We start from the raw sequence: 24886 nt of genomic DNA, 5'->3' as shown, positions 1-24886 counted from the left end.
TTATCTGAAGGTACTTGTAAATATACTCCTTCAACAGTGCAGAAGATGGTTGCTCCCATCTTACAGAGCAAATCTCTTCCCAATAAATTTAAAGGTGCTGAGGGTCCTACTAAAAATGCATGATGGTCTTGTAAAGGTCCCAAAGTTACTGGGACTGGGACAGTTTCAGAATATTCAATAGGAATACCAGAGACATCTACCCCTCTAGTTATGTTATTGGAGAGGGGGACATTTATTGCTGCTTCGCCAGCTAGCATAGATTTGGTTGCTCCAGTGTCAATCAAAAATGGATATGGTTTATTTTTGACAAGTAACATAACATGTGGTCCATCTTGATCCACAGGAATGAAAGGGCGCAACTGCTGTTGTCTTTGTTCAGGGAACCTTCATTGTGATGGCTGCTGATTGGATGGAGTCCAATTAGAATTCCACTGAGGTGACGTATCAGTGGGTGGGGCAGGTTGCTCAGCCAGATACAGACATTCATTTCTCCAATGGCCTACTTGTCCACAATTGAAAAACTCTGTCTGATTACTATAGCTTTGGGGTGGGACTGATCGATTTTCCTGCCAGTTTTGTCTATTTTGGTTTCCAGCCCCTTGGCATCCACCTCTCCCTCTTCCCCATCCTCATCCTCCCCATCCCCATCACATCTGAATCTGTGCTTTAACCAATTTTTCCTGTAAATCCTTTTTTTCCTGTTCTAAGTGGTCAGAGAGGTATTGTACTTGTGTAACTAATTCATGCAATCCAATATTAGGCCAGTTTACACATACTTCCTTTAGCTTATCCCGTACTTGTGAGTGTAACCCATCTACGAACACAGCCAACAATCTGCTCTGTGCTGGCTCTTCAGTGGGTTCTGAGTAACCAGAGTAAGCCTCAAAGTCTTCAGTGAGATGATTTAAATACTCTTCCACAGGTTCGTCTTCTTTTGAAGAACTGACTTGATTTTGGACCAGCTGGGTGTAGGTGGAACTATTACTATAATAGCATCTACTATTCGCTGTCTGACCACTTCAAACCCATTATCTCCTTATGCATCATGTTTTGGAATCGTAGTAGGGACATTAACATGGTCCCAAATCCGTTTCATCAGATCAGCTGGTATGGCGTACTGAAGAACTGCCCTGACTTCTTCTATTGTAGGATTTTGTAAACAAATATGTCCCGCCAGCACACGCTGAACTTAGCTGGATTAGTACGAATAGGCGGTAACGATTTGGTAATGACTTGAAAATCAACTGCCGACCACGCCCTAGGTACTACAATGGTCGGTGGTTCCAGTGCACTTCTAGCATGGGCTGGGTTAGGTACCTCCCTCAAAGGTAACAATCTGTTGTTGTCTGACGACTCCGATCTTGAATCTGGATTAAATTTATCTGTCCCAAAATATCCATCCCCACTGTCAATTATAGCGGGGAACTGGCCGAAATGCCTTTGTCGGTGTAAATGTCACTTCCTTTTTCCTTTATAATAGGGTTTAGTTCTAACATACATTACAGCTTTTGCTTCTTTATGAGTCTTGCTAAGAGTTCTTGGTCCCGTTTGTCTATCGCTCGTTTCTGGATCAGATTCACTAGACTGACTGTCCGCAGCTTGTTCTCTCTCTCTAGGGGTGGAATCTTTAGTGGTGGAATCTGGTTGCTGTGTTTCCACTCCTTGTTGAGCGAGGGGGGGGCTGATACTGTGGGGGTGCAATCGGTGGTGCAGTCAGTGGTGGGGAGAGCCAGGCATTATCATCTTCTGACGATTCAGTTTTCTGTAATTTAGCAAATTCCTTTACAGGATAAAGCCCCTTAAAGGGTGGGTCCTTTAAGCATTTATCGTTTACTACATCTAAATTACTAGCAGTTTGTTATAATTCTCTCAATTGCTCTTTTAATTTCTACTGATTATATTTTAGACTACTAATAACCGAATCCTTTTCGCTTTCTTTCGCCTCTGTCATCCAATCATTAAATGCTGCCCAGCACAACCCTAGTAATCTTCTCCCTTTTTTCCTTAACTTTCCTTGAAGATTAAGCAAAATATTTTTATTAAAACTACCATTTTCTGGAAAGGCGAGTTTACCATCACCCTCAGTGAGAGCGACCCACTGACTTATAAACATACAACTGTCCCGGGACACACGAAAATACATATAACCAGCTGGTGTACCTCTTTCTGGCTATTTTATGGTTCCCACACTCACTCCCATTTTCACACAGTAAGCTATACTGTATTTTACAGATTTAGCTGTGACATTTTGTAAACATCGTTTTCCCCACTCTCGTATCTCCTTTCACTCTTATGTCGCCAGTTTTTCGTTTTAACCCAGTCTCATACTGTACAATCAATAGCAGAAAAAAAATGCATGCCACTTACCTCAAAACAACTCAATGAGAGGAACTATTACATTTCTATAAAATTATCGATACCAAATTGTTAAAGCAGGCAAGTACAGGAAATGAAAGAAGCACTGCCAGAACAGAAAATTCTGTCATGGACCCTTTCACTAGCAGTATTTCATTCAATACCCAACTGCCGCAGCTGTTGTCAATTCAGATCCGAGTAAACGACACCAGTTGTTGCATTTAACATTTTACCTTAAATGAAGACAAGACACTTCTCTCTCTCTTTCAGTGGTATTTATTACACACGTGTGGGAGCCTCATGGAAAGTACTAGGAGACTCCCCGAACAAAGGAATGCATAAGCTTATATGCTGGTGATACTACTGACAGTACAAAAATATAAACTAGACCAATTAAGTTAGTACAAAAGACAATTAACCAATCAGTGGTTTACCTGTAGGCTTAAAGCAGTTCACATTACTACATCTCTAGGCAGAGAAAGAAAATCTGATACACTTCCATATAAGGCACATTTCCTGCTCTCAAGCAGGCTCCTGTTTTTCAGTGCTTTTCTACTATTCACAGTTTACTCAGAGCTTGCAGTACAAAGTTCATCTCAATGCATACAGATTGTCAAATACTCAATTTCCTTAAGCACATACTTTGGCCATTCATATTCTACATATCCCATCATTTTTACAGTGTAACAGAGATCTTGCCAACACTGGTGAGTTTTGTGTGTTGCTTACTATGGGTATAGCATATATGGCCTGCCAGAAGCTTAAATGTATTATTTCTTTGCAATTGACATGAACAGCACTGAAACAGTAAATTCTCAGAGACAGAGATTACATCCTACTATAGGCCCCCTATTAGCATGGTTGCCTGATGCTCCAAAATGAGAAATCTGACCAGACCTTCCATGTGAGTATCTGGCAGGTTCTTATAGAGGAAATTAATGTTGCTGGTGAAAATTGAACCTATGAGCAGGTCCTTAGAAGGCTCACAACGTAATCATACATGCACACAGTAATGCAACTTGTTTGGATCAGGAATTGATGGCCATGGGTGGGGTCTGGCCATCTGCTAATAAAGTCACCACTGACAAACAAGGAGAAGTTCCTGGTATCTCATTCTAGGACTCCAGAAAGTACAAGAATTGACAGTAGGGTGCTGGACTTAGGTGCCGAATTACAAGCGGTATGTTGAATACCCATCAGTGATTCCCCAGGTAGGTCTGTCTTGTAGTCATACATCAGAAATCCAAACAAGTTGACCACAAGCCCAAAGAAAATTATGAAATATGTAACTGTTTAATGAAGTGCTTTTTGTCACCAAGATAACAGTAACTTCTTCAGATACCATCCAAGTTACAAATCACTTTTTTTAAAAACTTTGTGAAAACATCACATAGTACTGATAAACCAATCAACCAACAAAAGTTTTATACATCACCACTGAGATTAAAATGACAACACAATGAAGTGTTGTTTTCTTAAAAAGTAAGTTTGATGTTTTTATTTAACAAGTTAATGCCGTAACAATAGTAGCAAACCTTGTCAGTACATAAAAATGTAGTCATACATCTCAGAGTCATACACATTATGAGCATGGCTTCTTTGGTTTTTCAAAAACCTTGGGCTTACAAGTGCAAAGGCAGTCTGATCAAAATATGTTAACCATATTTTTTGCATACCCCTCTGTTATATAGGAGTAGTTTTACTGGGTACAGAGATTAGTAACATGTTTATCTTTTGACTGCTTATGCTTATGTTTTTCACAGGTGCTGTGTTATCTGGTTCCTCGACCACTCCATCCTTAGTGTGTGCTATAGATTGTGCAGTGGTCTTAGATGAGGATGTGTCCAGATAACCTAGCATGACCATTAGGGCCTATGTTAAATGTTCGAACATCCAAAATGTCGAAAATTACATGGTCAAACGTAAAAAAAAAACAAAACAAAAAGAAAACACGGAAAAAAACACTTTAACATTGTAGGCGGGGGGGCAAGCCCCCCTGCACCCCCCACCCCCCTACTTTAATATGCCAACTGTGAGACCGCACTTCAGTGCAGAAAAGGGAAATTCTCCCTATCTGCATCATATGATGCAGTTGAAAGTCTATCTTCGAGCACTCAAAATTTCGAGCATTTGGTCCCGACCATGTAACGTTTGAAATTTTGAGCGTTCGAAGATTTGACAGGCATCCGACCATTAGACCTCAACACTGTGTTGCATTACCTGCTGGAGCTATGCCCACACACACACACACACACACACACACACACACACACACACACACACACACACACACACACACACACACACACATACACACACACGCACTCACACTGCTCATTGTTGAAGCTTATCACTGTGACCCTCCCCATCTATGCATAGGATGACAGCTGCGCCTTGCCATCAGTACTGAGTCACCTGGGAAGCCACAGCCTGGGCGTAGTATTACATACATCATTTTTTGCTGTGATATGTTATGCTTATTCTTGCCTATAGTTATGAGCAAACACTGCCTTTTAGCCAGTGTCACGATGTACTGCAATCACCTCTGTCTTGCATAGTCTTCCCCTGCAGCTGACTCTTCCAAAGGCTTCTCATAAGGATCCTCCTCTACTGCTGTCTCTGTGATTTCTCTTCTAGAATGTCTTTCCCCTGCCATGATGGCTTATGTTTAAACATGCATAATATTGCACAGACTATAAAGATTTTGTGGCACATTCTGAGGTTATACTGCAGTATACCAACAGAGAAATCTGGAGAAAGCAATTGGCAGTTTAAACACATGTTCAGTAATAATTTGGGTCAGTGACAGGGCAGTGTTGTACTCATTCTGTGCCATAGTCTGGGAATTTATAATCTGTATCATGACCCATGACCACAGAGCATCTCGAGTAATGACACTAAGATGGCCGTCTGGAAAATCACCCACACAAATTTCTCAAATAAGTCACATATGTGCTAGATGTAGATCTGTGGTCACTGCCTGGGTATCAAGCTGACACACTCTATATTTTATCCTATACATTGCAGACCACCTAGCAGGTGATGAAATGTTACAAAACCACTTATGGATGATGTACCATTTCCCCTGCTCTCCAGGTGGGGACTTTATTGCAATGTAGATGCAGTCAGTGGCTCTTAATACCTCAGGGAAATGGCCTAGGTCATAAAATGCAGGCATGCTGTTGCTTCTTTCCTTATAACACATGGCAGCCACACATTCTCCCCCTCAAGCTGTAGCATGGCATCAAGACACTAGTAGGGTGCTCTTGTCTTGGACTTCTTTGAGAAGGTCGCCAAAGCAATGGATGAGAGCAAAACCTCACACTGCCTACTTTTACCTGACCAAGGTATTTGACACAATACCCCACTCAGGCACTACTGACAAACTCAAGAGGCTAGATATAAATCCTTGTGTTACCAGGTGGCTAGCCAGCTGGCTCACAGAGAGGACCTAGGAAGTTAGAATTGGGGCATCCATCTCTACAAAGAGGCCAGTCACAAGTGGAGTTCCTCAGGGATCTGTCCAGGGACTGGTCCTTTTTGGCATTTACTTCACTGAAGTCAAGACCAATGTCAAGGGCCTCTGGGTGACCAAAGTTGCAGATGACTGCAAATTAGGAGCAGTCATAGAATCCACTACCCGCACTAATGTTCTCTGGGAAGGGCTGGCATGGACAAATAACTTCTGTCAAAACCATGGGCAAAACTAAATACCAATAAATGCACAGTAATATCCTTTGGGAAGTCATCCACCACTGGTAACTATCATATTGACAACAATCCGCTAAGAGCCAGCCCAGTAGTCAGGCACTTGGAGACATACATAGACGGTAATCTAGCCTTTGACCATCGTGTGTCTACAGTGGTAAGGAAATCATTCTATGTTGTGTGACATATAAACAAAGGTTTGGCATCTATGTCCAAGGGATCATTGTTCCACTGTATTCAACATTCATTAGATCTATCATTAACTACAATGCCTCCTTTGGTATGTATCTAACCAGGCACATCCAGCAATTGGAATATCCACAGAGTTTCCTCACTAAAAGAATACAGGGCATAAGTAACATGTCCTGTGCAGACCGCCTCGAAACCCTATACATATATTCTGTTGCCTACAGGTGGTTGAGGGGAGAGCTATACCTGGCATACAGGGCATTGCCAGACCCCACTCTGATGTACCTCCTGCATATCCAAAAAAAAACAGCACTGGAGTTACTCATTCTAAAGACTCACACTCGCCTGTGATACAAATAGGACCTGCTGGATACACAAGTATGTATTCCAGAGACTACCCCATCTGTAAAACAGGTTCCATATCTATGTGAAGCAGAGTTCCTCCCTAACTCAGTTCAAGTATAACTTGGACAATTGCATGGAGAACAGGAAATCCATCCCTGATTTGGCACCTATGTCTCTAATGGACACAGGCACCCTATAAATGTTTTATCTCCCAAGCCCATGCTTACACTTATCAGAACTTTTCAGAGATATGGGATGCATGCCTAGACTTAAAAGGGCACTTGTGGTCATTAGCCTAGTATGCAAGTATGAACCTATGAACCTATGAGGCAGATGCCTGGGATATACGCACCATGTCACCAACTGTTCTCTGAAAAGTCCCTGTAGCTAATATTCTCCATGTTATATATACCTTGATGTCCACAGGAATGAGTATTTCACACATCCCACAAACCTGAATATTGGGAAGACAGATCTCAACCAGCTTCTGTATAGTGCCTCTGTCCACATGGTTGTGGGCTACTATTTCTGTGATGTGGAGGGCATAGCTACAGATGGATAACTCTGTGGTAGGGAGGATGATAACATGCACCTCCATGACTACCAGCAGTAATGACAGCCTCTAGCATATGCATATTTAGTAATGCATCCCGTACATGTTTTCTCCATCACTCTTCAATAACTCCAGAAATTTTACTATAATCACCATCTCTACCAGTATCATGTGGTCATACAAAATATATACTTTTTGAATCCCTCTGCTATGTTGTTTATCATTTTTTGCATTTTGCTTGCCCTTATTTCAATAATGTTGCTCATTTTTGTATAATCTATACTGTCATCTGTATACTAATTGGTTTACTATCAAAAGGACGAAACTCACATTCACGAACGGTGATTTCCACGACAAATAGCGTTGACTCATGAATATGAAGTAGGTTGTATGATAAATGCAGCAACGTCGACAAATTCTGTCGACCTTAAGGTGGAAATCTCCCATTGAAATACATGCTGAAACTCCCTGCCAGTGTACGTCCTTTTAAACTGACGTACAAATGAACGTCGACATTACGACAGTCGCTCCTACCATGATCGAGGAGGTGGCTGTCGAGCATGTTACTGTCGACCATTTGATGGTAAACCATACTATGTTGCCTGCTGTATTTCTTGGCCTGCCTCAATCATGCTAAGCATTCTGTGATGCTCCCACCTGGGTGTAGCTGTGTTTTGCAAAAACAGTGGTGATTGTGATGCACTAGGACACATCTTTATTTGTTTTTTTCAAACAGGAAACTAGCAGCACCTCAAGGAAAGCTAATGAATTTTTCACCTTCCTGATAAACTATCAGCAGAATTTCTTTGTGTATTTCTGTATGAATACTAACCTCCACTGTTTTATCTCTTGTCCTCAGACAATGGCATCTAATATAAGAGAGTATGTCATTTCCTCATATGTACAAACACAAAAGTGTTACAGCAAACATTGCTATTTTATGGGATTTTTCTCTTGTGCCACTTTCGACATTTGTGGCGAAGACAAACTTCATTGTGTTTTAATAAAGAGATATGGGGTTCATGAAATATTGGATGCTGTGTTTGATTTTTGAACTGCAGATGCAGTTCAGTAACTCTAATTTCATTGATATAATACTACAAATTAGGAGCAAAACAGTTTTTTTCTTTCTATTCTATTTACTCTTTTCCCAGACTTGTACAAACATGCTATATTGTTGCTGATATTATTTCCCAGAAGAGGAATGAAGACTGAACTTGTCTGCTTGCAGAAAATGTTCATTTTCAGTGATTATTAATTTGTTGGATTGTACTGCGGTGGTGGTGCTGCGGTAGCGTTGTCGCCTCACAGTTAGACGGTGCCCGTTCGATTCTCAGTTAGAGCGTCTTCTGTGTAGCGACATGCGTGAATGGGCGTTCCTTCGTTGAAGGTTGTGCGTTAGGCCCGGCAAGCCAGTATGTAAAAATCTACTACCAATCATTAGCGGACCGGAGTTCCGCTGTGGCGACCCCTAACCGGGAAAAGCCGAAAGACACAAATTAACTTGTTGGATTGATGTTGACTGTTTTATGTTGTGGGATTTGATTATTGTTTCTCTGATGTGCAGTCATGAATCCTCATTTATAAAATTGTTTTGTACCCACTTTTAACAAGGTTTGATTTGGTTTGTCTTGTATCAGACATGTCACAATTTTCACTCAAACTAATTTTCTCATGATTCATTTCTCCACACCAACTGTAAAAGAAAAGACGATAAAAGAAAGCTCCTTGGACTGTTTGCTTCATTTATAACTTGTTTCTCTGTTTTTCATTCTCTGTGCCCTTCCCTTCTGTCTGCTTTGCAAATGCTTTTGCATCTTTCCTTTGTTTTTCTACTCTGTGTAGGTTCTTCAGGTTTTACTACTCCAGAACCCACATTCCATTTCTACATTCAAATCATCCCATCCTCTCTTAGCCATTCTTTTAAATTCTGTGATATTCTTCAGTACCCCCCCCCCTCTCATTTTGGCATCCCTCTAGCCTGGTCCATCTGGTCCTTCAGTTTTTTTGGTCTTTTTTAAGGAGACTCACTCTTTTTTTCAATTGTATAGATGAGATTCTTGAGATATAAGTAACCTTGAGTGAACACTTATGACCATATGTGCTAGGAATGCATCTAGTAAGATCATAGTATTGGGGCAGGGAATACCAACACATTACTGACAACAGACATAGTGCTATGATAGATACCACACCCACAGAATGAACATCAAAGGACCAAGGGGTGGTATCAGATGAAGGAGTCATTGAACAACAGAGGAGTGCTTCAACCACAGCTGTGTTCTAAATGCCACTAGATATTTAAAACATGAAGTGAGGTGCAAACAACATAATGATGTAAAATTATACTCTGGGATATATGTTATTTAAATTACTGCAGGTCCAGTGATATTTAGTTCAAAATTCTGAATAAAAAATGTGGTTTGTGGAATCCAGTGTTTAATTTAGGATTTTATTGTACTGCATCTAGTGTTTCAAAAGCACTTATAAGCAACAAGGAATGCAAATCAGGTATTCACCACAGAAAGTAAACATACTAAGACAAGAGGATTAATTTTTGACATTTCTACAAAATGTTTGTGAATAGCAGATGTGGAAACAAAATCCCAAAAGAAATCAGTAACACAACTAAACTTCATTTTTGTCTGTAGTGTCATGAATAGGGAAATCAAAGAACAAGTATATAAAATTTGGCATGTATGAAAACTGTAAGCAGACTAGAAAAACATCAAATTAACCCTCTAATGAGATAAAAACCTATTAAAGACTAGCATGAAAAATTATATAACTTGATATAAAGGTATTCATTATAACCAAAAATATTCCAGACATTGTTTAAATACTGAAATCATATGGATTATAGAAGTTGCACACGTTCAGTTTCTGCTGCTGTTTTTCATTTATCGCATCATAGGCCCATATGAAAATGGTTAGTGCGGTATTTAATTTTGCTGTAGTATAAAGTCAACAAATACTATCTAGAAAGCTAGAAAGGCACCTAATAACCATGGTTTTGCTTAGTAGGCTGTACTCATATGGTGCTGCCTTCCTGTAGTCACTGTGTGTGGGGGGAGTAATGCAAACAATACATACAGCTGCAGTTTGCCTTATTATGGCATTTCTTGCTACCGGGGTTGGAAGGGTGGCCTAATGGTTAAGGTGTTTGCCTTACAAACACAAGGTGCAGGGTTTGAGTCTCACAAGGGATAATTAGCTAAGCTTAAAATGGCTCGCAAGGGCAGTTAGCTTAGTACTAGTCTATGAATAGCTGCCCACCTCTAAAGATAGCAGCTGTATGTAGCCTGGCAAGTGCTAAAATATGAACATTATTCCAACATATTGGTCTGAAAAGCACCAGATCCATTCAATTACCTTCCTTTAATAAACTCTTAAACTGTCCTAAAGGCAACTAATTAAAGTGTCAGCCTTTACCCTGATGTAAACCACCACAGGATAAGTCATGAGTGGCATAAACGTTATCTGGTGTAAGAGATAAAAGTATGAAATCTAAAAAACAGCCAATAAAAAACTGCAGTAGATTCTAAGGTAACACCAAATGATCACCAATTGAAAGGTTTCTTTGATCCACATTAATTAACATAAGTGCTTTTGTCAATTAACAGACTTCAAGTGCCATTTTTTGTGGAATATTCCATCAATCTAATGCTGTTTACTAGATGGTGCTTTTTGTGTTAGGTTGGAATGTTGAATGATGATGACATAAACTGTTGCATCTACTTAACTATAAATCTTGGATTTGCATGCTTAACGCAACACTAAACATTCTAGGTTTTCTTTCAGAACAAGACATCATGGCTATTGGTAGACTGGTTAAAACAGATGTAATTAGTTTTGCAGAGATGTTTTATTTCTTTATTTTGTTGAAAAGGAGGTTAGCAATCCAGCATGGCAGCATAACTATCAATGACTGGATATAACAGAGCAAACACCAGAATCTCATAATGTGGATAAATAACCTTTACCCTCTGTGTCCCACAGTGATCTGGAAAAGCTTGATCAAGCGATATGGTGGAGTCGTCACACCTGCACTGGACTTCAGCTCACTGGCAAAGATTTCTGATGGGTATACACAGGGTCGCATAGTTGATGTGGTGAAATCTGTCCTCACAGAACGACGTATCGAAATGCTGCCTAAGAAACCACTAAAGACGGTGGAATTTCTGGCCCCTCTTGCAAAAGTTGACCCTATCTTTAAAGAAGAGGAGGAGGAATTAAAAGTAAGTGAATTAATGTGATACATTTCTGAATAATATGCATATGAAAGTGAAATAATACATACCAGTATTTGTGAGACCCATAGGTTATATATTATTATAGCAATAACCCACGCCTGGGTGTGGGTAATGCTAAATTTACCCACGGTTGGCGTGGTTTGGTCCCGAGGCGCCCGAGGACCAAAAGCCAACCGTGGTAAATTTAGCATTACCCACACCCAGAAGTGGTTATTGCTATTATATGACATTATTTAAGAAAAGAAACTATTACTTTTCTTAAATAATGGCATAGTATAATGCCTGTTTACTGCCCTTCCGCAGATATCTTGGCATCCGCGGCAGTTCTGATGTACTGCGCGCCTGCGCAGCACATCAGAGCTGTGGCAAAAGCAACGGAGAAAGGAAGATTTCCGTTGCTTTTTAGTGTCTCGCTATGTTAAATGAGTTTAACATAGCGAGACAGTTTAAAATAAGCAACGGACATCTCCGTTGCTTATTTTACTGTCTCGCTATGTTAAACTCATTTAACATAGCGAGACTAAAAGCAACGGAGATCTTGCTTTCTCCGTTGCTTTTTAAACACTGCTCGCTATGTTAAATGGGTTTAACATGGCGAGACAGCTTTAAAATAAGCAACGGAGATCTCCGTTGCTTATTTTAAAGCTGTCTCGCTATGTTAAACCCATTTAACATAGCGAGACAGTGTTTAAAAAAAACGAGTTATACTAATGGAAAAAAGTCCGGGCAACCGGACCTTTTTCCATTAGTATAACTCGATTTACAACGGGCACGCTGGCCAATCAGCGTGCACGTTTTGGGGGGATCATGGTATAATATATTTTTTTTATTTATTTTGTTTTATTCCAAATGAGTTTGTGAAAGCTATCATACAAACAGTAAAGCTGCAAATGAGATAACAAAGTACAACCTCCCATTTATTCATAGGTTCATAGGTAGGTACTAGGCTATTGGCCCTAGAGCCTATACAAGCCCCGCCAAAAAGGTACCCTGGCTTTTGCCACCCAAGAAAATTATTTTCCTCTGCCACTGTTGGGCAGAGCCACAGAAGTTATCCCTGAGGTGAATTTCCTATTTCCCATCCAATCATCAAGATTTTTCTTGAAGAGTGCTAATGAGGACCTTTGTTTGATATAGACAGGTAGTTTATTCCAGAGTATGGGAAGTCTCTGGGACAGGAATCTATCCCTCTGGCATGTTCGTTTTATTGTGGTGACAAGGTTTAGGTCCCTAGAGTGTGTAGCTTGGAGGGATTGGGATTTCTTTAAGTGGAGCATGTCCAACAGCTCTGGGTTTGACATAGCTTTGTATGTTAGGCAGAGAGTACCTCTGAGTAGGCGATATGTGATGGAGTAAAGCTGGAGTTTTCTGAGACGGTCTGCATAGGGCATCTGTTTGAGGCCGGTAATCCTCTTTGTGAGGTATTTCTATGGCCTTTCCAGTTGTTGTAGATGTCTTGTGGGGTACATACCAAAAGGGGTATTGTACTCTATAATGGGTCTAATGAGTGATGAGTAGAGGGGAGGAATGACCTCTTTTTTTCTGGATGAGAAACTTTTTGTGATGAGGTGTGCCATGTAGAAGGATTTCCTGACTACTGTGGCGATGTGATTATCAAAAGAGAGACTACTGTCCACCTGTGTCCCAAGATCTCCTATCACACTTTCGGTGTTAAGTAGACTACCGCCTATGTTGTAGTTCATGGGTACAGAGTTTTTACCAAAGGGGATGACAATGCACTTTTTGGCATTAAGCTTGAGGCCATGGCTTTAACACCAGGCATTTGTCTCAGAGAGGCCCTTTTGTAGGATGCCCACATTGTTATGAGTTTCAATTATGGCTTCTAGTTTGCAGTCATCTGTGAACTTCATCAGCCAAAGACCTTCTGTGTTAGCCTGTACTTCAGAGAAGTAGATACCAAACAGGAGAGGACTCAGGACTGAACCCTGTGGTACTCCACTTGTCACTGGTCTGAAGTCAGATTTGGAGTCTGCTACTTTCACTAGTGGGTTCTGTCAGTGAGCCAGTTGGCAACCCATCTTGTGATATAAGGATTTATACCTAGTTTAGTGAGTTTATCTACAATTCCAGAGTGGGGGATGGTGTCAAAAGCCTTGGCAAGATCTAGATAGGCTGTATGAACCTCCTTACCCTCGTCTACGACTTTGGTGACTGCTTCAAAGAAGTTTAGTGAGTTTATCTACAATTCCAGAGTGGGGGATGGTGTCAAAAGCCTTGGCAAGATCTAGATAGGCTGTATGAACCACCTTACCCTCGTCTACGGCTTTGGTGACTGCTTCAAAGAAGTCTATCAGGTTTAGGAGACATGATCTACCTTTTACAAACCTGAACTGGGTGGGGTCCAGTGTTTGGAGATTACCAATGTCCTTGTTTCTAAGTTCCATGATGATACGTTCCATGGCCTTGCCTACCAGGCTCGTCAGGCAAATGGGGCGGTAGTTCCTGGGGTCTGTGCTGGCTCCGCCCTTGTGGAGTGGGATAACCATTGGTGTGCACCATTCAGCGGGCACAAAGCCAGAGGTGAGGCTATGACATGAACATGGTACTTAGGTGGGGTGCCAGTTTGTTCTGTAGTTCATGTAGAACGCAGCCTGGGATGTTGTCTGGTCCCATGGATGCTGTGTTCTTGGCTTTGGAGAGTGTGGTTTTTACCTGTGCAGTCATGATTACAGGAACTTTGCATTCTTCTGGTATAGAGATGGGCTCTTTAGGGGGTGAGAGGGGGGTAAAGTTAGCACTGAACCTATCTGCCAGGATGTTGGCAATATCAATTGGGTCTGTATATTTAGTGCCATTGTGCTGTAACTCAGAGCAGATCTGAGTGTTGCCATTGAGATTCTTGACATAGCTATAGAATGCTTTGTGGTTGTCTTTAGAATCAGTTGTGATTTTGTTTTCATAACTAGCTGTGGAGGATTTTATCTGGGATCGCAGCTTCTTACTGAGGCTGACCAGGGAGCTCTTCCACTCATGGGATTTTGCTCTCTTTTGCAACAGTTTCTTCCTTCTGTTGTACAGTTTGTTTATGGCAGGGGACCACCAGATTGGCTTACTTTTTTTGGAGGATAGCGTCTTGGTTCTGTTTGGGATAGCACGATCCATGCACTCGTGTAAGTGCTTATAAAGTACAATTGTGTAGGATTCAGTAGTCATAACTGTATTGTCCATCTGAATGGGTGTCATAAAGTTCACCACTTCTGTCTTAAGAAGCATGAAGTTGGCTTTGGAGAATTTTTTTACCGTGGTTTCCTTAATGGGGGGGGGGGCAGTATGTGGATATTTAGGGTAATTAGCTTATGGTCGGATCGGACCAATGAGGCATTGACTTCAGGTGTGGAACTCCGGTCACTCATGTTGGTAATGACTAGATCTAGGATATTGTTGCCCCTGGTGGGAGTGTGGATAAGTTGATCCAGGGTATTGGAGTTTATGAATTCCAGAAAGCATTGAGCGAAGAAGTTGGTACATGAGTAGTTTTCTCAGTTAATGGTGGGGTAGTTGAAATTACCCATTATTAGGGTGTTTGGTTGAACTGTAATATTTTTCAGTACATCAAGAAAAGAGGAGTAGGAATCCTGGGGCATGGTGGGGGATCTGTAGCAAGCTACAATTTGGATTGCAGTTTTGCCCAGAGTTAGTTGCACTTGGATAACCTCGGCTGCATTATTCTGAATGATTGCAAACTGGGAGCCATTATTGAATCCCCAAATGATGTGGATACTCTACAAAAGGGCCTTACAGAAACAGATGCTTGGTGCCAGAGCCATGGGCTCAAGCTCAATGCCAAGAAATGTATTGTTATCCCCTTTGGGAAAAAACATGTATCCATGAATTACCATATAGGTGGCAGTACACTAAACACAGAAAGTGTGATAAGAGACTTAGGGACACAGGTGGACAGTGGTCTCACCTTCGATAACCACATAGCCACAACAGTCAGGAAATCCTTCTATGTGGCACACCTCATCACGAAGGGCTTTTCATCCAGAAAAAGGAGGTCATCGTCCCACTGTACTCATCCCTCATTAGACCCATTATAGAATACAACGCCCCATTTGGTATGTACCTCTCAAGACATCTGCAACAACTGGAAAGGCCTCAGAAATACCTCACTAAAAGAATCACAGGCCTAAAGCAGATGCCCTACGCTGACCGCCTTAAAAACTCCAGCTATACTCTGTCACATATCGTCTACTCAGAGGCGATCTCTGCTTAACATACAAGGCCATGTCAAACCCAGAGCTGTTGGACATGCTACACTTAAAGAAATCCCAATCCCTCAGAGCTACACACTCCAGGGATCTAAACCTTGGCATCACAATAAACAAAACATGCTGGAGGGATAGGTTCCTGACCCAGAGACTCCCCAGACTCTGGAATAGATTGCCCATACATGTCAAGCAGAGTGCCTCTTTGGACCTCTTCAAGAGGAACCTTGACGATTGGATGGGAGAAAGGAAATTCACCCCAGGGATCACGTCAGTCGCCCTGCTAGACAGGGGTCCAGGAAAGTAAATAATGTGGGAAGAAATAGCCAGGGAATTGTTATGGCTAGGCTTGTATAGGCCCTAGGGCTGATAGCCTAGTACCAACCTATGAACCTATGAACCTATGAACAACTAGCGTGGAAGTGTGGATATCTTTAATGAATATGGACACACCTCCACCTTTGTTGTTCCGGTCTAGGTTACATGGCCGAAAAGTGTGGTATGAGTTATAGCCTGGTAGTGCAGGGGTGCTCTCTGGAGCCTTGAACCAGGTCTCAGTCACTGCACAGATATTGATGTTCTCCATTTTAAGGAGTGCCTCAAGTGAGTGCATTTTGAGATTTAGACTTCTAGCATTGAGTAGCATCACCCTCAGTTTTTGCTTGCCTGTTCCTGTTACAGTGGTGAATTTGTCATTTGAACCTTGCCTAAAAAAGGCACTATAGGAGCGGCAAGAACCTTAGCCAGTATCAGGAATCCCAGGGGTGACAGGTACAGACCATCTCTGGCAAAGCACCGTGGTCTGTCGACCATGTCATCCCAGGCAGACAGATACTGGATCCCTTTAGAATGATACCAGAAGCTTAGCCAATTGTTGAAGTCAATCATTTTGTCCTTGTACTGCGGTATCATTCTGGGTGATGGCAGAATGCTACTCAGGGCTAGCGTCATACCTGCCTGGGCTACAAGATTGGAGAGCTCTTCCATGTCTCTTTTCATATAGTCCAGGGAGGTATGTCTCAGGTCATTCACAACAGCAATGGCAATGACAGAGTCATATTTGTACTTGTTGTGGAGTGACCTGAGTGTGTGGGTTATGTGGCAGATCCTGGCACCTGACAGGCAACTGGCAGTAAACTTCTCCATGTTTAGCCTGGTGAGTGGGACATCAGTGTGCCTGACTATAGAGTCATCTATGGCTAGTGTGTTGGGTACATTGTTTTGCCTTATTGGCTGTGGTTGAGTGGCACACTGAGTCTGCGGGCTATGTGTCATTTGGATTGTGTTGGGGGGGTGGAGGTTGCTTGCATTTCTGCTTTGGAGGTCTCTGCTGCTTGAGCAGATTATTACTGAGAGCCTCCGTGAATGTTTTTGTGTTTCTATGTGTGGATTTTGGTGGTGTAGATTTAGTGAGACTATGTGATGAGTGTGGTGTGGTGCAAGTGTTTACCTTCTCCTCTTGACTGTCAAGTTCAGTCTTGGTTGGAGAGAGCTTTGCCTCCAGTTTGGCTAGATAAGTGCATCACTCACAGGTTGTAGTGTTGGGTGGTAGGAGGAGAGGGTTGTCTGTGTACATGAGGCAATTTCTACATTGCCCCAAGATGCCCAGATTCATCAGATAGACAGGAGAGAACACTGGGAGCTGACCCTTGGACATGCCTGAATAAAAAACTGTTTTCCTCTAGATAAGTGAGGAAAGTGAGTACAAGAGCTGTTTTTCTCTAAGCAAGTGAGGAAAGTAAGTACCAAAACTGTTTTTCTCTAGGTAATGTGGAAGATTGAGTGCTGTAGAAATTAGAAGGTTATTTAGTGCTTACAACAAGGTCTGAACAAGTGCTGATCACGAATAAGCAAATTCAAGTGCTAAAACTAAGAATCTGTATCTGGGCTAAACTAGTTACAGAAAAGGGGGGAAACAAGTGCAAATGCGGGCTTTTAAATCAGAAAGTTGAGAGAGATAGAAAAATTGCCCAAACAGCCAATAACTACAATTTCTGGGCCAGAATCACTCCTTATGTGGTAGATAGGTTACCTAGTGCTTACCACTCCCACTGATAAGCTAGAAGGCTTCCCTCCAACACAAAAAGCTTGGAGGGGGGGGGTTTAGAAGCTTAAATACAGTCCTAGATACAGCAAATCTGAATCTGGACTACACTAGTTACAGGAAAGTTAGGAAACAGGATTAGATATATATTGTTTATACAGAAAAGTAGCTAAAACAGCAGTAAAAACAATGCAAATGCAGTGCAAGCTAGCACACTTGAGTATGTAGCAATGTTAGACCAAACAGTTTAAAAAATGCAATTAAATTAAAAATGACTAAAACAAGTGCAGAAGGAGTGTATTAGGTAGAAGAGATGGGACTGGGGGAAGTGTCCTAGATCAAGTGGCAACTGCAAAAGCCTCCAAATTTAAATAACAAGACAGGAATAGGTAGGGGAAAAACAACACCGTCAGCAGAGATCTGAAAAACTATACAGTGAAACAAAAATAACAGTGCACAACTTTGAAGTCAGCCAGCAATGATATAAAATTAGTCAAGCAACAATTAGCAGTACACAACTCTGAAGTGCCAGAAAAATATACATAGCTCTGTATATCTCCAGATAGTTTGAAGAGAACTCTGTCATAGAAACAAAAGTGATATCCAACCCCTGTGCCTCATATATTTCATTGATATGACATAGTTTTCATTTTGGGAGTGTGATTTATGGTCTGCTAGGATAGATTCCAGTATCCCAGTGGTCTTGTGATATATGAAGTTAGATATTAGAAAATGGATGGTAGATGGCTGTGATTTTATTGTTCTGTTTAAATTTGTAGGAACATGATATATTTGGGAAAAAGCAGAATAATATGGCAGAACTAGTCTGGCTCCAGAAAGCAGGGGGATATAAACCTTAATGCAATCTATGACAAAGCGAAAGGCTGCCAGCCCAGCTAGCTAGAGTTTTGTAAATAATTATATGTCAACTGAAAATATTAATATGGTTTATATAGAAATGTGACACTGCCAGCCCAGCTATCTGGACTTTTGTAAATAATCATATGTCATTTTTGAATATTAATATGATCCATAGGCTTGTCTTACCAATGCAAGAGAACTGTATCTTATGTGCTGAGCTTCAAGAATATAACTACAGTGTACCCTGCTGGAAAAGAGCAGAAATGTGCATAAACTATATGCCTATGCAAATGAATGTTTTGATGGTAAAGGCTGGAACATACAGACTTAACTTGCAAGCCCTCAAGAAAAGCAAAGAGTTTTACAATGGTGTTTATCTCAGCTAGGAGACAGAATGTCTGCAGCTAGAAGTTCTTTTTATTGTCTGGAAACAGAAATAATTACAGGTTTCAAATGTAAAAGTGTTTAACTGTTTTACGACTTCCAGTTCCAGGCAAATTTCTGAGAGATAAGTATTACTGACACAGATGTGTTAAATTTTAAGTTTCTGTTAGCCTGGGAACTGAAGGCAGAGGTGACAAATAATGACGTAAACTGAGATAACCCAACAGAAATGTCTGAAAACTGTATCAGTGAGTGAATCTGTGCATTTTGTATTTGTCTTTGGATCTGACAACATCCTCTCATCAACACTTTTCTTGCTCTGTAAGTAAATCATTTATGGCATAGTATCTCTTAGATATAGATAGGAATTCAGTAAAGATTAGTTTGGATGTCTTCTGTATTTGTGTGAGACTAACCTGCTATGTTGTTTTAAAATATTTCCTGTGATTCTGAACTCTGTTGTCACTGTGTTGAGTTATTGAGTATTATTTTCTGTTGTTATTATTTATTATTAAATATATTTAAACTTTTTAATTGTGGCTGGTTTGTTTAGATATATTTAAGCTCTTAGAGTACTTGCATATGTATTTGGTGACACTGTACAGGCCACTCTTAAATAGCCTTGCTGTTGGTCACACTTACCAGTTGGATAATAGTAACATTACACAGTAGGATTGGGCACCCTTTGTAAGGGCCTTAGAGTAGCTGATAAGTAGTGATTGCTGGCAGTGATAACTACCTTATAGTCTGGGCAGAAGGGGACATAGCTAGTAAACCTGTACCAACCTTCCCTAGGAGTGTCTGTGTGTATATAAATCAAATCTCAAAATGTGTGTTTGTCAGCTACTTGGCTAGGGACACAAAGTACTGGTTGGACAGAGAGGGTGCTGGATGTTTTGGCTTGACCACTCGGCTGAGATCATAACTCTATAGCTGTGCCAATGGGCAGTCTTATTGGTGATCTGGAGAGAGAGGGAGAAACCTCACCCAGACTGACTGTGATCTCTGTCTGCTCTTAAGGGAAATTGTACTTTACTGTGTGTGTACTTGTCATCCTCCCAATGTGCACTTCCCTCACTGGTGCTAGTGGTGCAGATTGAGGCTCCTTGATTACTGGGCCAGTTCAGGGGTGTCACACAATCCATGTGATTATACCACTCAAATGTCCTGATTTTTGTAAAATGACCATATTTTTCCCTCACATTTTTGATCTTTTCCTCATAAAATCTGTGACTTTCTGGCAAATCATTGTGGACTGATGTCACCAAATAATGACAGCCATTTGCGTTTCAGACTTCATATCTTTCAAAAAAATCTTGTTAATGCAAAACCTGTTCTTTTAGTTACTTTCTAAGTGTATAAGAACAATAATTAAAATCTGTCCCTGATTTTGGAACTTTGTTCACCCATTATTTTTGGCTTTGTCCAGATGTTTTGCACTAAGAAATTGAGAGGTGTGCTGGTGATTGGTGTTTAAATATCAGTCCATGCGGTGCAGAAGGCAGGCAAGAATGGAGGGGGAGGAATGAAGAGGCATGACCTGCTCACCCCTTCTGAGTGGTGGTTGCAGATTCTCAGAGGACACATACAGGAGTCCAGTTTCTCTAAGTGAGACTGGAAAAAACAATTTCTGTGCATGAGGGAAGAGGACGGGAATGCTTGTTGGTAAAGTCCTTTGCAAAGAGAAATGTAAGTCCATTGCACATCCCTCTGCAAGTGAGCCAAGTGTCTGTAGGAAACATTAGGGCTTAAGTGAAAAACACTCAAATAATGCCTGAGGGCCATCTGAATGATGGCCTGCCTCAGCTGATCCTTATCCCAGTGATAGGCAACAAATGAGCTGATTGGCCATTAGGGGTGGTGGTAAATGGCAAATAGTGGGGTCGAAAATGGCAACAAAAAGAAAAAATATGACAGAACTGATTTCTTTACATTTGTGTCCATTTACAGAAAACTGTAAGGATTACAAGAAAAAACAGCACTCATTTTTTAGGAAACTGACAAAAGCACAACTACTTCAGCTAAATGTATCTACTGCTTGTTTTCTCTTCATATGAAAAGCTTGGTCATATTTTTTTTCCTTACAGCAGCCACTTTCATGCACAGCATTTCATTGTTACATGGTGAAGCATTCTCAGTTCTGGCATATTCTTTATACACTTCTGAAAGGCTTTCTGTGTCTTTTCACAAACTAGCAACTGTGGAATTATCCAATTTACTTCTGGTTCTTCCCTAAGTAAATCCTCTAGGTTTGTGCTAGATGCAAATGACTCACCATATTTGCTTTATTCATTTTATTGCCTAGTTTATTTCCTTGTCTTCTTTTAGTAGTTGACGTTTATTACTGGTGACCCAAGAGGCTTAACTGTTCATCAAAAGGCTTACAACCTTTGACTGCACTAATACTGAACAATGTAGTCTGGATGAGATGTATTAGTTAATGTAAGTAACCCATAAACTGTTCATTCGTAATTCCATATTTGATGTTCTGCTACTCTGGCTGTCAAACCCTGGCAGCAATGTCAGTGGTCTGCACTGTATTCTGTTTTGTCCCTTTTTAAACAGTTAATGTTGAATAGGTACCATACAAATAAGAAACATAAGTAGTGTGGTATTTCACCTTTCCCAAGAATATACAGAAAATGTTTGTTTATGTCCTCCAGATGAGATGTTAAACTGAAAACCCATCTACCTGAGATGGTGGTAGCTGAGATGGATGTAAAAGATCCCATGGCACCTATCAAAAAGAGTAAGGAAAGTTCCCAGATGCCCTGGCCAAATTTCCCCTAGTACTATAATTACAACCTTGTATATTCCTCGAAAAGAAACCACTAGCCTTGTGAGACTAACCTGGTCAATAAAGGATAAATAAATAAATGATCATCACCTTGCATTTGATTTTTCCAGATTGTGTTTTGAATAACATTGACAGTCTAGTCACCTTTGGATGTTGTTAAACAGGCTAAGATTTTTATTTTATTTATTTATTCATTCAGTAGTTACCCTGATTGTAATATTAAAGTGAAAAAACATGTTATTTGCATTGCTTGATGATATGAAAAAATATGTTTCCATTATAAATATCCCGCTCTGAATGATTGAAAGGTAATATGTTTTTCATCTGATATGAATGCATGGAGTAAAGTAGTGATACAGAATTAAAAACAATTATAGGCAAAGCTGAGAATATGATATATGTATATACATACACGTTCATGCCCACATACACTCTCTGTGAATGGCTATGCATGCATATGTATGCATTATGCATAAATACTTGTGTATATAAGCTTTGTGTGTATATGTATATTTGGGAAAGTACCAGTGGACCCTTTGCCCTGGACTCCATTTCATCTGAGGCCAGCCTTGCATTAGAGCTATTTGATGTACTCACTAATTGTTCATATCTCATTGCATCGAATACCCAGTTCTTGATCTGTGTTACATTTATTGCACTTGGTGGCCCTCATTTAAAGTTATGCTGCCTTGGATCTGTTGTTCCACTGGTTTCTAGACTGTCATTTTATTAGCAGTGATTCCATCATTCTACCTGAGGTTAGTTGTCACATTTGTGTTTACTCTAGTCTTACGAAGGGGAATCATGTCCAACCTTTTCCCATCTTTGGGAACTTGTTTCTTTCTTCTAGGATTTGTTAAAAGGTTTAGTTGCTTTTATTACTAGTTTTTCTTATTCATTCTTAAGACATTCTAACAACAATTCCAGCAGCCCCATTGACCTGTGCAGCTTCAGATTTTGAAGCCCTTTCATGAGCCTTCTTTCTCGAAATGGACTCAGATCATTCACTTATCCCATGCTTCCTTCTTGCCAGATTTGATAAATCTCAGTTCTCTTCCTTTTTGACTTCTTAGGTTCATAGGTTCAAAGGTTGGTACTAGGCTATCAGTCCTAGGGCCTATACAAGCCTAGCCATAACAATTCCTTGGATATTTTTTCCCACAGTATTTAATTCACTGGACCCCTGTCTAGCAGGGTGACTGACATGATCCCCGGGGTGAATTTACTATCTCCCATCCAATCATTAAGGTTCCTTTTGAAGAAGGCCAAAGAGGCACTCTGCTTGACATGTATGGGCAGTCTATTCCAGAGTCTGGGGAGTCTAGGTCAGGAATCTATCCCTCCAGCATGTTTTGTTCATTGTGATGATAAGGTTTAGATCCCTGGAGCATGTGTCTCTGAGGGATTGGGATTTCTTTAAGTGTAGCATGTCCAACAGCTCTGGGTTTGACATGGCCTTATATGTTAAGCAGAGATCGCCTCTGAGTAGACGATATGCGACAGAGTATAGGTGGAGTTTTTTAGATGGTCAGCATAGGACATCTGCTTTAGGCCTGTGATTCTTTTAGTGAGGTAGTGAGGTATTTCTGCTGCCTTTCCAGTTGTTGCTGATGTCTTGAGAGGTACATACCAAATGGGGCATTGTATTCTAAAATGGTTCTAATGAGGGATGATTACAGTGGGACAATGACCTCCTTTTTTCTGGATGAAAAACCCTTAGTAATGAGGTGTGCCACATAGAAGGATTTCCTGACTGTTCTGGTGATGTGGTTATCGAAGGTGAGACGACTGTCCACCTGTGTCCCTAAGTCTCTTATCACACTTTCGGTGTTTAATGTACTGCCACCTATGTGGTAATTCATGGGTACATGTTTTTTTCCCAAAGGGGATAACTATACATTTCTTGGCATTGAGCTTGAGCCCATGGCTCTGGCACCAAGCATCTGTTTCTGTAAGGGCCTTTTGTAGAATATCCACATCATTTGGGGATTCAATAATGACTCCCAGTTTGCAGTCATCTGCGAACTTTGTTAGCCAGAGTCCCTTAGTGTTGGCCTGTACTTCAGAGAAGTAGATGCCAAACAAATTGGTCCCAGGACTGAACTCTGAGGTACTCCACTTGTCACTTTTCTGGAGCTGGATTTGGAGTCGGCTACTTTTACAGTGTGAGTTCTGTCAGTAAGCCAGTTGGCAACCCATCGAGTGATGTAGGAATTAATGCCCAGCTTAGTAAGTTTATCTATGATTCCAGAGTAGGGGATGGTTTTGAAGGCCTTGGCGAGGTCCAGATAGGCTGTGTGGACCACTTTACCCTTGTCCACAGCTCTGGAGACTGATGTGAAGAAGTCAATCAGGTTCAGGAGACAAGATCTGCCCTTCACAAACCCAAACTGCGTGGGGTCCAGTGTTTGAAGGTTGCCAATGTCTTTGTTCATAAGTTCCATGATAATATATTCCATGGCCTTGCAGATCAGGCTCATCAGACTGATGGGGAAGTAGTTCCCAGGATCCAAGGTGGATCCCTCCTTGTGGAGTGGGAAACTGTAGCTGTGTGCCACTCAGTGGGCATGAAGCCTGAGGTGAGGCTATGATTAAACATGACACTTAGGTAAGGTGCCAGTTAATTTTGTAGTTCATATAGTACACAGCCTGGGATGTCATCTGGTCCCATGGATGCTGTATTCTTAGCTTTGGAGAGTGTGTTTTTTACCTGTGTGGCCATTATTACCAGAATTTGGCAATCTTTCGATATTGAGATGGGCCCTTTAGGGATGAGAGGGAGGTGAAGTTTGCACTGAATCGATCTGCCAGGATATTGGCAATATCCTTGGAATCAGTGTATTTAATGCTATTCTGTTATAGCTCAGAGCAAATCTGAGTATTGCCATTTAGATTCTTGACATAGCTATAGAATGCCTTGTGGATGTCTTTGGGATCTTTGGCAATTTTACTTTTGTAACTAGCTTTGGAGAATTTTATGAGGGATCTCAGCTTCTTACTGAGGCCGGTAAGGGAGTTTTTTGCTTCTGAGACAAAGTATCCATTTAGAAACTCTGTTTTTTCACAATCCTTTTGGGTCCACCATCTGTTCATGCTCTCCCTCTTTATGTATTCTGTATTAACACCTTCTTCCTCCAGTCCAGTTCCCATTTCCTTCAAGTGACCCAT

At 40.9% G+C, this 24886-nt stretch overlaps 1 protein-coding gene across 1 annotated transcript in view; it reads left to right on the top strand.

Annotated features, from left to right (window-relative positions):
* Positions 1-24886, top strand: part of IQCA1L (IQ motif containing with AAA domain 1 like) — a 1829164-nt gene that overhangs the window by 1767078 nt on the left and 37200 nt on the right. Inside the window, exon 18 of the mRNA XM_044067599.1 lies at positions 11150-11388. Coding sequence (XP_043923534.1) covers positions 11150-11388 — 239 coding nt within the window. The remainder of the gene's footprint in view (positions 1-11149; positions 11389-24886) is intronic.

The sequence above is a fragment of the Protopterus annectens genome, chromosome 3.part1, assembly GCF_019279795.1.
Source record: "Protopterus annectens isolate FY-2018-M chromosome 3.part1, PAN1.0, whole genome shotgun sequence".
Lineage (NCBI taxonomy): Eukaryota > Metazoa > Chordata > Ceratodontiformes > Protopteridae > Protopterus > Protopterus annectens.
The sequence above is the reverse complement of the archived record's forward strand: the minus strand, read 5'-3'. Positions and strand labels throughout refer to the sequence as shown.